At 37.8% G+C, this 13,603-nt stretch overlaps 1 protein-coding gene across 3 annotated transcripts in view; it reads left to right on the top strand.

Moving 5' to 3' along the window:
• TRIQK (triple QxxK/R motif containing) overlaps positions 1-13,325 on the top strand; it is a 62,187-nt gene extending 48,862 nt beyond the window's left edge. For 2 of the 3 annotated variants that reach the window (XM_046937893.1, XM_040695813.2), the window contains 2 exons: positions 143-228; positions 10,326-13,325. In XM_046937893.1, the coding sequence (XP_046793849.1) occupies positions 143-228; positions 10,326-10,439 (200 nt within the window). In that variant the 3' untranslated portion in view covers positions 10,440-13,325. Of the gene's footprint in view, positions 1-142; positions 229-6,782; positions 6,898-10,325 lie in introns of all 3 variants that reach the window. The other variant, XR_005857510.2, reaches the window with a different exon arrangement.
• Positions 13,326-13,603: the final 278 nt, after the last annotated feature.

Genomic DNA, 13,603 nt, shown 5'->3' with positions numbered 1-13,603 from the left:
GTTCTATAAAACAGCTTCTGTTTAGAGTACTGAACTGTGAGATGTTTTCAAAATGTTAGAGCTGACTTTCAAACTGAGATAATTGCTGACATTCTTTATCTTTTTTGGCATCGTTTTCAATAAATGTGTTTTTCTGCTCTAGGAAAGCAAGATTATAAGAAAACCAGACCTATGTTAAGAGCAACAAGATTAAAAGCAGAGGCCAAGAAAACTGCAATAGGCGTGAAGGTAGAATTCTCTTTGATAGCTTATTCCACCTTTGTGTATTTGTTGTTTCTTTTCCCCATAGATGTGCTGCATGAATATTGATTTCTGAGAGATATTGTTTATGACACTTCAAAATCTAAGTGGAATGCCAGAATCTAAAATATTTATGATGGATTGCTTTTACTTAACCCTGAAATAACTAGAATAGTTGAAACACTAAAAGATAGTCCATGTTCTTGTTGTGATACATATTTACTTTAATATCAAAATATTGTTTGCTTAGAAAATTGATCTTCTTGGGGTGCCTCTGTACACACAAAACAAATGCTTTGACTAGTTCATGTTGTTATAAAAGTGACAGTAAACGTCTTCTTTCTTCCTCTTTCTGCCCTATACCCAGGAGTAATTTAAAGACAGGGTTTGTTAAGTGTTGTAAATACACAGCATTATTTTAGTCTATATGCATGTGTACTGCCTCTGACTTGAAAACAGTAGGCTTAAGTAAGAACAAAACACCTGGAGAGATACTGAGCTTTATTTTGGAGATGTCTCTTTTCCAGGAAGTTATGAGGCATAATAGTGGCCAATTGATCATGACTGTGAATGTGAACAAGGAGGACGATTAGGAATACTCTATGCTGTCTAATATCCTGTATCATCAAAATTGAATTTTGCTGAACGTACATTGTATAGGTTGCATTTGATATTTTTCCATCCAACTTTTTTTTTTTTTTAATCTCAGGGATGTCCAATTAACTTATCAGCAAGGATAAAAAAAACCTGTAAAATTATTATTAAAAAAGATTAGATACCTGGGTATTCTAGTGAAAGAAACTTCAGAAATGTTAAAAGGAGGACATTTTCTTGTATCTGGCAGATGAGAAATCATTTTTTTCAAGTTATAGCTTATAGCAAATGCCAAGGTATTACTACCAAGCTGTAACAGCTGTTGAGCTGCCAGATGATGTATTTGGTTGTCTTCCAGAATTTGCTATTATAATCACGAAACAGTGCTTTCTTTTTGCTCCTGATTGCTGATCTCGATCAAGCATTACCGTGCGATGCAGTATGTTTTCACAACATAATCTCCTCAGTTAGTGCTGTGTGTCAGGTTTTAATGAGAAAAAGTAGATTGCCTTTTTTGTTTAAAGGATAGATTATTAACCTTTTGTGTTTGATGTTTTTTCCTTCCCTTATTAAATTTTGCTTTTTCTTTTCATTTTACTTTCAATGCATTGACCTTTTAAAAGTGATGTTCTACTTGGAGACTTTTACTGTACAGCTTAGTTCTTTAGAAATGTACAGGTTTTATGTACATGTCGTACTAGTGAGAAAAATAGGAGCCTTAGACCCTCAGAACATGTTTATTTCCTTTGTTCTTAATTCTTACTTGAAAGCAAATTGAGGGAGAACGGAAAAGCATATGTGTAATCATATGTATAGTGAAACTCAAACATTAGTGAATAAGAAGAACAAGAATTGCTTATTCTTTACAAATGTGTTCCTGCATATTTCAGTAGAATGCCAGCTTTGTTGCAGTTAAGAATGACTTTTGCCATTAATGTGTGAACATGCTTTCAACATGGGTGTTGTGTTCTTGGGGTTATCCTAGTTGAAATGTCTTAGGTTTGCAATTCTGCCCCTACGAAAGGAAGGAAGGATGGAAAAGAAAGAGAGAAAGAAAGACAGAGAGAAAGGGAGAAAGAATGGAAGAGAGGAAGAAAAAAGATTATTTAAGATGACGTCTTCTGACTGTAATGTCTCTTGCACACCTGGGCCTTAAAATATAACTCCGATCATCTTCAAACAGATCACGGTAATTTGCCTTGCTTCCTAATTGCTGAGAAAAGCTGACAGAGCTTAAGCAGAAGGGAAGGGAAGGTGGGCACCTTTCCCTCCAGGGACGTGCTTATGGGGAAGAAAGGCAAGGCCTTCCTGTGCATCCTTCTCACTGAGTCTGCTTAATGCAAACAGCCTTAGACTTGCTAAATGTTACAGTACTTCCACCAGGATAATGACAGTCCCTGTAGAATAAAACTCTGCCCTTCCACTGACAGAACCAACGGTGCTCAGCACAGCAATGAGGTAAACTCACACCTCTTACCGTTTCTCAGTGACAGCTCTTCAGCTTGCTTTATCCCTCCAACTGGGAGAGGCTACTTGGTGATGTAGCTTCTGTGTCCCTGTGGAGCACCCTCCCAAGCTGACCCTCTCTCTCATACAGGGATTGCTTTGTTCCATCCATCCTTGAGTTCCCCTCTCTGTCCAAGACCAGTCTTACAGCAGATATTTTCATTCTCCACGCCAATCCACAGTACTGCTATTTTGTCATCTGGATAAATTTGGAAATGAGAATTTCTTGAAATCTCCTTGGTGTTAAACCGTTCCTTATGCCTGTGACAACCAGAAGCAGCAGAAGATTTGAGGTCTCATTACGGTATATACATCTGTGAAACTATTTTGAGGCTAAATGCGCGCTACTTTGTTTGTTTCCTAATATTCCAAGCTCTGAGTGTGCCTGAACTCTTCATTTGGGAAGATACTGTCACAGCTGTCGCTTCACGTTAGCAAAGTTTTCTGATGCTGATAAACAGCATGGTTCACCTTCCTAAGGGTGAGAATTCTGTATTTTTATGTGATGCAGATTCTAATTCTGTGACAGTTGATTAACTTCAGTCAGTGTTGAGGGAAAAAAAGTGATATAATTACAGTGCAATGTAAAAGGTGGGCAGCACTTTAAATAGAAATGTCCAAGGTTCTTGTTAAATGTTTGAAAAAAACACATACACGTGTGTATTCACCTTTTATTGTTTATCTGTGTTTGGTACACAATGCAATATGCAGCACTTCAAAAAATATTAACACTTTCGTAGAAAATGCTAAGTTGCTTTTCAAGTTACTGTAGAGGAGATGTGTCTTTGACATACAATATGTAGAAGTAAAAACTCTCTAGGAAAGAGGGATATTTTTACAAATCTTTGAAAATTCCACTTACAACATGTACAGTATTGATACCTCTAGCACTGTTTTCCACTAGGGTTTAATTCACGTGGAGAGCAACCACTAGTTGTAAGCACAAGTATTCAGGGAAAAAGAGAAGAGGACTGGAAAACAGAGAAGGGATGTAGTCATCAGTATTTATCAAGATAATGAAATTCAGCTGTTGTGTATTTCACCCCAAGAGCTGACAACATTTGCTTTAAAAAGTCCCTATAAATGACATAAAACTTTCGAGAACCAATCCCCTGGAGATCCTTCACATTTCATCGCTGGCATACTAATTAGCTTGTCTTGTCAAACTTTGATTGCCTTGTCATTTTAATGCAAGGTTTAAAGTAACAAAGTTTCTTTCAGTCACTGCCATTTGGTACTTTTTAATTTCCCCAATGAGAGATTTTATACATGTTGATAATGTCAGAGAAGTAGCTAAGCGCTAATAACTATCAAAAGTTAGTACAAGCAAGGTGACCACGCTAGCATTCGGTGTGTAATATTTGCTCTTTAAACATGTTTAGAAATTGGATATTGTAACAGAGCTATTGTGCAGGCTCTGTTTGTATGTATGACACTAATTGCAGATGGTTCCAAATATATGGTGTCTCTTGGAAAAACAGGACCCCTGTCTCAAGAAACAACTCAGAGGGAAAGCAGTATGCTGGATGTCTCCTGGTGTTTGTGTAACCAAAATTCTTTGTAGCAGTACCAAAAAAGAAGCCGCTGGGCCTTCTCTGTGTGGGTGTTTTGTTGTCCTTCCGCTCGTGCTGGTGGAAGCCCACCTGATTGTGCTGCCCAGGCGAAGCAGCAATGGCTCTATGTTGTCAATGCTAACTCTGCTTTTTGTGAGTGAAGGAAGAGGTGCCAGCAGGAGGGTGGTGAGGAGAAAATGGTTTGAGGAATGTGCAAGTTCAGCCCTAAATAGCTGGGGTTTTGTAGGTAGAGGCCACTAGTAATGGGAATTCTTGAGGGGAGATTGTTTTCACAGGCGGCAAGAATGAATCAGTGGTCCATGGGATAAATGATGAAGTTTTCTCTCTTGGTGAAAGGCAGACACAAATCTGAACAGTAGTGTTTTACACCCACTTGCAAAGACATAATCAACTGCAGAATAGCACTCTGTAGAGAATTATTAGCAGTACAGTACATTGATTGAGCTAAGGAAAAAATGCTTCCTAGCAAAGTGTGAGCTTACTGTCTGTCATTCTTTTGCATATCTGTTTAATCTATTGTTTATCTAGCCAGCTCACTATTAAGAGTTTATCTCATCTGGAACAAGCTATGTATGAACAGATAACAAAACATTCCTAGTGTATTTTGGCAAAGGGTGTCCTCTGATTTCACGCTGTTCATAATCTGCTAAGTTAGTGGACTACATTTGCCAAGATATGTTGGGAATACAGTTTCATAGCTTTGCAGAAATTAAGGGCACAAGGGACTATTAGATCATTTGATCTGGCTTCTATGTGCTACAGATCATAAAATTTCATCCAGATACCTTCAAGGAAATCCAAGCACTTTTGTATGGCCAAAATACTGTGTCTCCAAACTGGTTTATGTGCCTCACATAAGGAGCAGGGCAGCTTAATGTGCCACCAGTGAACAAAGTGTGATATTCCCAGTGATCCCAACAGTCAGACTTTGATCCCTGACCTTGAAATGGAAGGGACAGGGAGAAAAAACGCACAAAGTGAAATACAAAATCAGATTGCTCCCATCTGACCCTGGCCTGACCTGTACACTTAAGCACAGTAATCATGGTGGCTTTCAGCATGTGAACAAGATGCGCCAGGCAGAAGCTTAGGAGGATTTTCTGTACTGTCTCGGAGCAGTGGTCTTTCTCAGGCTTTGGCCTCAGTTATGATCAATCTCTAACGCTTCAAAGGATAACTGAAAGGAAAACCAGCAAAACTTCATATCTCAGGAATGAAATCGGTACAATTAAAGGGAAATCATAGAATCCCAGAATGGCTTGGATTGGAAGGGACCCCAGGGATCAAATTCTAACCCCCCCTGCCACGCAGAGCCACCAACCTCCAATCTGGTACCAGACCTGGCTGCCCAGGGCCCTATCCAATTCATATCCACAGCCTGACTGGGCAGCCTGTTCCAGCACCTCACCGTTCTTTCTGTAAAGAACTTCTCCTGACATCCAATCTGAACCTTCCCTCCTTGAGCTTAAAACCATTCCCCCTTGTCCTATCACTGTCTACCCCCATAAAAAATTGATTCCCCTCCTTTTTATGATCCCCTTTTAAATACTGAGGTGCTCCTGCCCCCTGATCATCTTCACGGCCCTCCTCTGGACCCTCTCCAACAGCTTCAAATTTCTTGGAAGAGAAGGAAACTGCTTGATCATGTGTAGAAAAGTCTAAAGCACAGAAGCATGAACTATAATTATTTTGAACAGTCTAGTACTCCAGAAGCTGCAAATACAGCACTGACCATGTCAGTAATCCCAGTCATCCCATGACCCTGAAGGAGGAAAGCAGTCAGCTCCCAAGACTAGCAGCAAGGATTTCCTTTTGCACTCATCCAAGTTTAAGTATTCTTCCCAATAGCTAAAGAATATATATTTCATTCTATTTTATTTTGTTGAGAAATATTATAAAAGATGTACAGTCATGGAAGTCCAATATTCTCCCAAAGAGGCAACTCAAGTGTTCAGTCATTCCTGTTCCTAGGAAACGGCATCTTATTTCATGTCTGAGCTTATCTAACCTCAGCTGGACCTTGAGAGGTTCTTATAAACAAGGTAGATGGACCTCACACTGTGAAGCATCTTACTTAAATACAGGTATATGGAATATATAGTTACATGTTGTAACCAAGCTACCTCTCATTCTTCTCTATAATAAAATAAATACCAGTCATCTCCCTACTGGAAATCCGCCTTTCCACATCTAGAGATCACACTGAAGGAGTTGTTACGCCTTAAATCAAAAGACCATTTTAGAGTCACAGGTTTTCAAGGTAGAATCCTTCACTTCATATATACTGCCTACATCTTCAATAACTTTATATATTGCCTTGTGTTTAACTATGTTAAAATGAATCCTGTTGCTTTGTGATCATATAGCCAGATTTTTTAGGTAACTTTGTAATAGAACCTTGCCGTCATTATTTGAGTCCATAGTGATCTTTGTGCCGTCTGAAAATTTTAATGATTAGAATTACTGATAAAAGTTAGTACATTTTTGTTACCTTGTATTAGACATAGAATGTCCTGCATTAAGGATGTAGATCCTGGGTTTTCTCGGCAGCCTGGTCTAGTGGTTGGCAACCCTGCCCATAGTAGGGGGATTGAAACTCGATGATCACTGTGGTCCTTTTCAACCCAGACCATTGGATGATTCTGTGATTCTGAAGCTGCCATGTCATCGATGTCAACGATCATTTTTAGTTACTATTTTTAACCTTGTAAAAAATAGTTAGAGTGAATGCCCAGATAAATTCTTGCACTTAGAAATAATATGTGGTATAGCAAGATTTATTTTCAAGTCCATGTACCTTTTTTTTTTTTTACTTCTATAAAGATAAGTATCCTTGGTCTGAGTGCTTTTCTCCTTATCCCTTTTCAGAAATTACTTGGTATACTTAAGCATTTCAGAGACAGAAATTTGTGGTAATCTTTCACCTGGTTTTAAGATGATGTCAATTAAAAAAGGTACACTTCTCTTTGGAGGACAATAAAATGTAAGTTAAGATGTAAAAAATCCAAAATTTCCTGAGTATGGTACTACTCTTTACTTGTGGTATATGATATTGTCATACACAGCATCCAGATTTGCACTGCCTTAGCCAACATTTTTTTCCTCATCTGGTCCTCCATTTTTTCATACCCTGTTCAATCTCATTTGGATCCCAATTCTGCAACTTATTTCATCAGAGCAAATCTGAGGACGTTATCTGGGCATTTTGGCATGAGCGACATAAAACTGATAAAAAATGATAGGAGAATTAAATCTATGATATCCCATAATGGCACGTGTTTCCTTTATGGAAAAAAGTTTCTGACAAAGTTAACTAAGCTGAAATCTGTGGAGTTCTACAGAAATTATTCAAAGTATGAGAGAATATAGTAGAAAATTGTGTTCCTTTTGCAGGCGTCTTTGACCATATTTTGGAGCTTGAGAGCAGGGATGTTATTTCCCAGCATTCATATGAAAGAAAAAAAAAGAGGGAGAAAAAGCCCTGTGATCATTTTAAGTTTATTTCTATTGGACTTTTTCAGTATTGGTTAATTATTCATGTTGAAATCCTCTGAGTAAATGGATTTTGCAGAGCGGTGATAGGGATGATCCATAACGTGCAGGAGAAAGGGAACTATGCTGAGCGGGGAGTATTTTAACATTTCATTTCTATGCATGGCTTAAAATACAAATAGCAAAGCCTGATAAGTATGAAACAAATTAGAATGACAATATGTACCGTTGTTGCAAATACAGTACAGTGGTGTAGCATCTCATTTGCTACTTACATTGCAAAATTTATGTTTCTAAAAGTTCATAAACTGGATAAGAGACTGACTGCATATCCCTATCTGGGAGCCAGGCATCCTTTGTTGGACTGTTTATTGTAGATTTTTGTTTCTCGGTCTTCTTCAGTAACTCAGAATTAAGGTGCTTGCACAGTTCTCAGACTAGGGATTTCAATAAGGCCTGTCATTCCCAGGGTTAATAAATACTGATCCAGGCACCTCCTTCCTAATACCTGTGTGAGGAAAGCAATGTCCTCTCGACATTATTCACTGCAAAACTTAGGCAGAGGGGAACTAAAGAACTGCTCTCATCAAAGCAGATACTGAGAATAAAGTCAAAATCATCCCTGTTCCACTTCCCAGAAAACAAATCTTTAGGATAGACGTTCCCAGAATTTCATAGAGGAAAGAGGACAGAAGGGAGAGAGGCAGAAGGCTTACTGTAAAGCAGAAAGCACTGCAAGTGTGGCATCCAAACGAGGGAAAACTTCAATACTGGAATGAATTTGCTCTCTGTGTCAAGTGTGAACAGTGCCTGCATCGCACGGTTTTGTTGTCCACTCTGCTGAGCAGATGGAGCTTGCAGTTGTATGTCACTTGTTTATTACATCCTCTTAAGATTAGTAGCTGTGTGGCCAGATGGGTCTGGGAGCACAGCTGTGGATACAAGGAAATAAATGAAACCTGTCTGATGCTGCCGTGCCCTTTTGTGAGATACTGACGTGTTGCAACTGCAACAAAGCAAAATCACTTTCTTTAATATTTTAGTGAATTAGATGATTTTTTTTAATCAAATCACATAAAAACAGGAGGGTAAGGCTAAAAGGATGGTACAACTCTAAGAGGAAAATGCAGCTGAAATCCTCAGCAAACAGCTTCAGCCAATTTACAGGAACAATTTTAGTGTAAAATAAATTCAAAGTGCACATCAATTAATCATCCACATAAAATGTAAAGCAAAGGTTTCTATAGAACAAAGACTCCTACGGAGCATACACCAAGGCAGTAGTATTTCAAAGTTTATTAGATGGCATATGTTGAATTATTGATCCAACATTCTGATAAACTATATAATGCATTTATGTAAATGCAAATGAAATGCTGTTCTCCAGGAGAATGCCAGATAATGGGCTAGACTTTAAAAAGTAAAACTAACACAGTTTTAACTCCTTCATGGCAGTAGACGTGCAAAGTCAGTCACGAAGCAACTGCAAACTGGGAGATCCCAAAGGGGTCCATCCTGTGGTGTAGATCTTTACACCTGACCTGTGTATAGACCCATCATCTATACTCCACTCAGAGTCTGAGGCATTTTTAGAGAGTATTTGTGTGACTTCTTTTTGACATCTTGTTTAGGACACAAGGAGTCTTACACCAAACAGGGTCAGATGCTCTCCTGTGACTCAAAAGGTTGTCTGATAGTCTAAGTGAACTACAGCCATCTCCTTTCAGTCCCACTAGCAGAGTAAGGTTGGCACACTGTTTTCTGTACCAATTCGGTTTACTTGCTATAAATGCACTGAGCTGTTTTACTCCTCTCCTTATAAGTATACGGGTGTGTCGTTCTGATGCAGATGATTTGTAGGTTAGCATGAAGCTGAGATTTTGAGGGAAAATTATTACTTCTTTTTGAAGGAGGGTAGTTTGTGGAGGTGGGCAAACTCACCTGAAGGAGCATAAAGTTTTTTCCAAAATTTATATTTCTGCTTTTATTGTCTAACAAAATGACAGTCAACAGTATAAGGAGTGTGTGGTGCTTTACTGGAAAATAAAAACTTAACAATGTGAAACACGGTGACATTGGAAATAGTGTTATAAAGAGGATGTTCACACTCTGATTTGTTACATCTGAGATGTAAAGTTGAAGTTTTAACTGAGTCCAGCCTTAAGTTAGAATACGATGGTAGGCATTCACATAATGAGTATGATGTTTAGTACAAAAAAATTTTTCTGATTCCGAAAGCTGCTATAAATCATGTATACTTTGGAAGACGTTTTTATGTTAATTAAGGAAGATGCAGTGAGTTGTAATATTTTATGGGAAGAGAGGCGAGTGCAAGTGCAAATTGTTGTGCTTTTTGCCTTATTGCAGAGGGGAAGGAAGGAAAGTTTCATCCAATTCTGAAGGATTTGGTAGATCCATATTGTGATGCATGCCAGGAGGTTGGGAGGTAGAGGTAGCAATTTTCATTGACTTCCAACATACTGTGTTTGCTTCATTAAAAAATTACAAATTTGTTGGCAAAAAGCAGTAACATATTGCTAGAAAACATCAAAATTCACAGTGTAAATTCATAACTTAAATTTGTGTTCAAAACTGTGGTTCATGAGTTCTGTGTTTTCTTTTAAAAAGGAAGGGATGGAATAATAATAGGACATAAAGCTCCCATTTCTAGGTCAGACCGAAGATCTTTAAGCCAAATATCTTATTTCTGGCGGGGTATCAAACTCACAGAAATGTTTACTAAGTAAAATGGATTTTATAACACTCTGAAATGGTAATCAAGAAGAAATCGTTATACAAAGACTGACGTTATTTTTCCGTGCAGTATAGAAGGGAAATAACATTTACACTTGGTTTATCTTAAGTTATGATACTGTTTCTAACAGTTTCTGTCTTAATTTTCTTCTCTTACTTCTACAGGAAGTTGCTCTTGTCCTCGCAGCTATATTGGTACTTTTGTTGGCTTTCTATGCGTTCTTTTATCTTAACATTTCCAATGAAGTTGACCTTGATCTGGATCCAGATGAAAACTAGCAGATGCAATGAATCTATCAAGATTTCTTCGGCTTGAACAAGACTACGTAGGAACACACAGTCCCTTCACTGTGAGACAGTAAACAATGCCATTTCTTGCAGTCCAAATTTGTAAGTTTTGCAATACATCACTTCTACATTCCAGATCTCCAAAAGAAAGGAAGAACACTCATGCCCTGCAAGCATATTTGGTTAACGCCAAAGCCAGAAGCTGCAGTACAGTACGGGAAGTTTATTGTTTACATTATATTTTCTCAGGCAGAGAACTTTGATGTCAAAAGACAGGTGCTATTATTATCTTGGGTATTGATGCTGACTTCACAGGAGAAGAATCTGCCTTGACTAAATTTAGGAATCAAAGCTTCCTAATAGCTGAATTAGGTTCTTTTTCTTTTCCCAAAAGAAAGTGGAAATACCATACAAAAAAAAAAAATCTTTTATTGATTTGTATTTAAAGTATATCAAACCCCCGACTTTCTATCTCTCCCTTTTTATCTTTCCTTTAAACGTGTATGCACAAATGCACTCACGAAGATGGAAGAAATTGTAGGAAAAAATTATCTTTTTAGAAGCAGTCTGTCACCTCCTATATGGACTTAATTTTTATGTCATCCCAGATTCTGTGTGCCCATATATCTACAGTAATCTTTTTCATTCTTTTGCCAACTGTTCAGCACACATGTGTTCTGTCAGAAATGGCACCTGGATGACAGAAGCTCTAACATTCGCATATGCCTCTGAAACACAGTTCTTTGCCTCCTGTGCTGTCTGAACTAGTGTAAATAGGAAGTTCAATCGATGTTGGGTTTAATTAGTGTATTGCTCTATTATTAATATAAAGTCAAAGTTGTATTTTAATTATGCTCTTCCTGCTGGTTGTGATATCAACTTGTTCTACCTGTTAGGAGGGTATTGTAAAAAATATATATATTTCCAGTTTTAAAATCATTTTTATCATCAAACTAATGCATCAAGTTGGGAGTATTAAGAATCCTTTCATGTATACTTCTTGTAAGTGGGAAAATCTTGGCTCCATGTCATCCTTTAGTTCTTGCAAAGTACCTTTTGGAATATGCAGTGTGGATAACATTTCTGATGCCTTTGATAACCACAAGCAACTTGAAGAAGTCGGTATGTCAAAGCAGCTGCAGGGAGCTGTAAAATTCTGGCTTTACCCTGTTCTGCTTCAGCTTTGGCATATTACCGAGCTTGTGGTTGTAAAGGATTTCTTTTGATCCTTCAAAAACGCGGTCAGTCTTTCTCTAGTTTGGTTTATTTTTGAAATCAAGAAAAGCATGGACCCATTGCTGCCAAATGCGTAAGGGAGCTAGGCAGTTTGACTTCCAGGCAAGTTGCCATAATTTTGAAATTTTATTAGCAACCCAGCTTGTCTTAATCTTAGGTACCCATTTCAGTTTTAGTTGCAACTGTGGCATTTACTGACTTGTTCTGGAAATGCCTCACTGAGATTCCATATAGTGATTCTGAAGACAAGGGCATACCAAACTCTAGCAACTACTACAATGGAAAATGTATTTATTTTAAATTGACGCAGTCCCATTATCACCACTTAAGGAACTTAGATCAATACAGTTAGTTTTTAAACCATACGCTATCTATGACCATATATGCTATGAGTCTCTAAGGATACACTTCTCTGTCATACTCCTCATTCACTTTATGCAGTGCAAAACAGTTCCTCTAGAAATATAGAGTACACCATCTTCCAAGAAGAATATGAAAGAGAAATGTATACATGCAGATATTTCTCATTTTCTAATTATGACTGTTAAGACTGTTATGTGCCTGATAGTCTGCTAATGCTCCTATAGATGACCAAATGCTTACTTACATGCTGCATTTATGGCAAAGCATTTTCTGACACATGGCCCGCTTTTCAGTGGAGAGAAAAGCTCATCACAAACTGTCTTCTTGGATGTGACATGCTGTTTGTTTCACCAATGGCACACCACATGTCACAGAAGCTACAGACCTCTCCTTTTACTCTGCATGAGCAATTTTCCTGCTCCATAAAATACTGGAAAGATTGCTATGTTAATGTTTGTGTGTAGCTCCCTGGGTGATACGTGGTCTGAGAATGATGTGTGGTTATCACCATCACACAGGTTGTCTTGTAACTTGCTTTCTGAATCAGTCACATTAAAAAGCATGCTATTCCTACTGTCAAATTTATGAACATGGTGTTCTTAGAAGATCTAATTTCCCATAATTATGACTCATAGACAAAATCCAGTGTGCGTATGTGTGTGACTGAAGCAGCTTTCCTGATTTGCGGCGTATTGACCCACATTGCCCACAAGTGCCATAGTTTGCAGCTTGTCTGTTGGCTTCATTTCAGTTAGACCTTTTCATTTACATGAAAGATACTTATAATGAGAAATTCTTCTGTTGCTTAGATAAACTGGGTAAACTTATGTTCAGTGTACATAGAAATACCTGGTAAATATTGCAGCAAATATAATACTCTCTTATCAGTACAATAATTTATAATGGGACCACATCAATATTTTTTTAAATGTAAAAGCCTCTACCTCTCATCAAATTCCTCATCCTTGGTGTTCCAAAAGGCAAAGACACAACAATATTAGCATTGAGGTTAGATTGTGCGCTTTCTCATTCATGAGTATCCTGAGTTCACTGAAATGACATCCGATTCATTCCAAGGGGATCATAACCCAGCCTGAAGTTATTTCAGTTTTCTAGAGCACCATAGTGGCCATACCTGTAGGTATGTCTTGCAAATATGTGGTTTATTTTACCTTGCTTGTATCTCAGACTGAATTATGCCTCCTCATTTTTTGGGGTCATCTATCTTTGTATGAGTTGCTTAGTGCTTGTTTTAATAATAAATGGATTTTTACTCTCTTTGTGCTCTTGTTAATGTTAATGTTGGATGTGTCACACTGAATTAAATATAAATTATAAAGGACATTAAGGCAATCTAGATAGCACAGTGTTCAAATCTGAGCAGTGATACTCACCAGCTTTAGAATATTTGGATTATTCTAAGCATTTCTAACCCCGAACTCATATTAACTCGTATTAAAACTAAGTGTAGCCTATGAATACTTAAAAGACAGTAAAAGAGAGCTTTCCTTGGCATCCTACTCAATACCAGTACAGCAGATCTTTTTCTGCAGACA

Source organism: Gallus gallus, chromosome 2, assembly GCF_016699485.2.
Source record: "Gallus gallus isolate bGalGal1 chromosome 2, bGalGal1.mat.broiler.GRCg7b, whole genome shotgun sequence".
Taxonomy (NCBI): Eukaryota; Metazoa; Chordata; class Aves; order Galliformes; family Phasianidae; genus Gallus; species Gallus gallus.
Note: the sequence above shows the minus strand (reverse complement) of the source record. Positions and strands in the feature narration are given on the sequence as shown.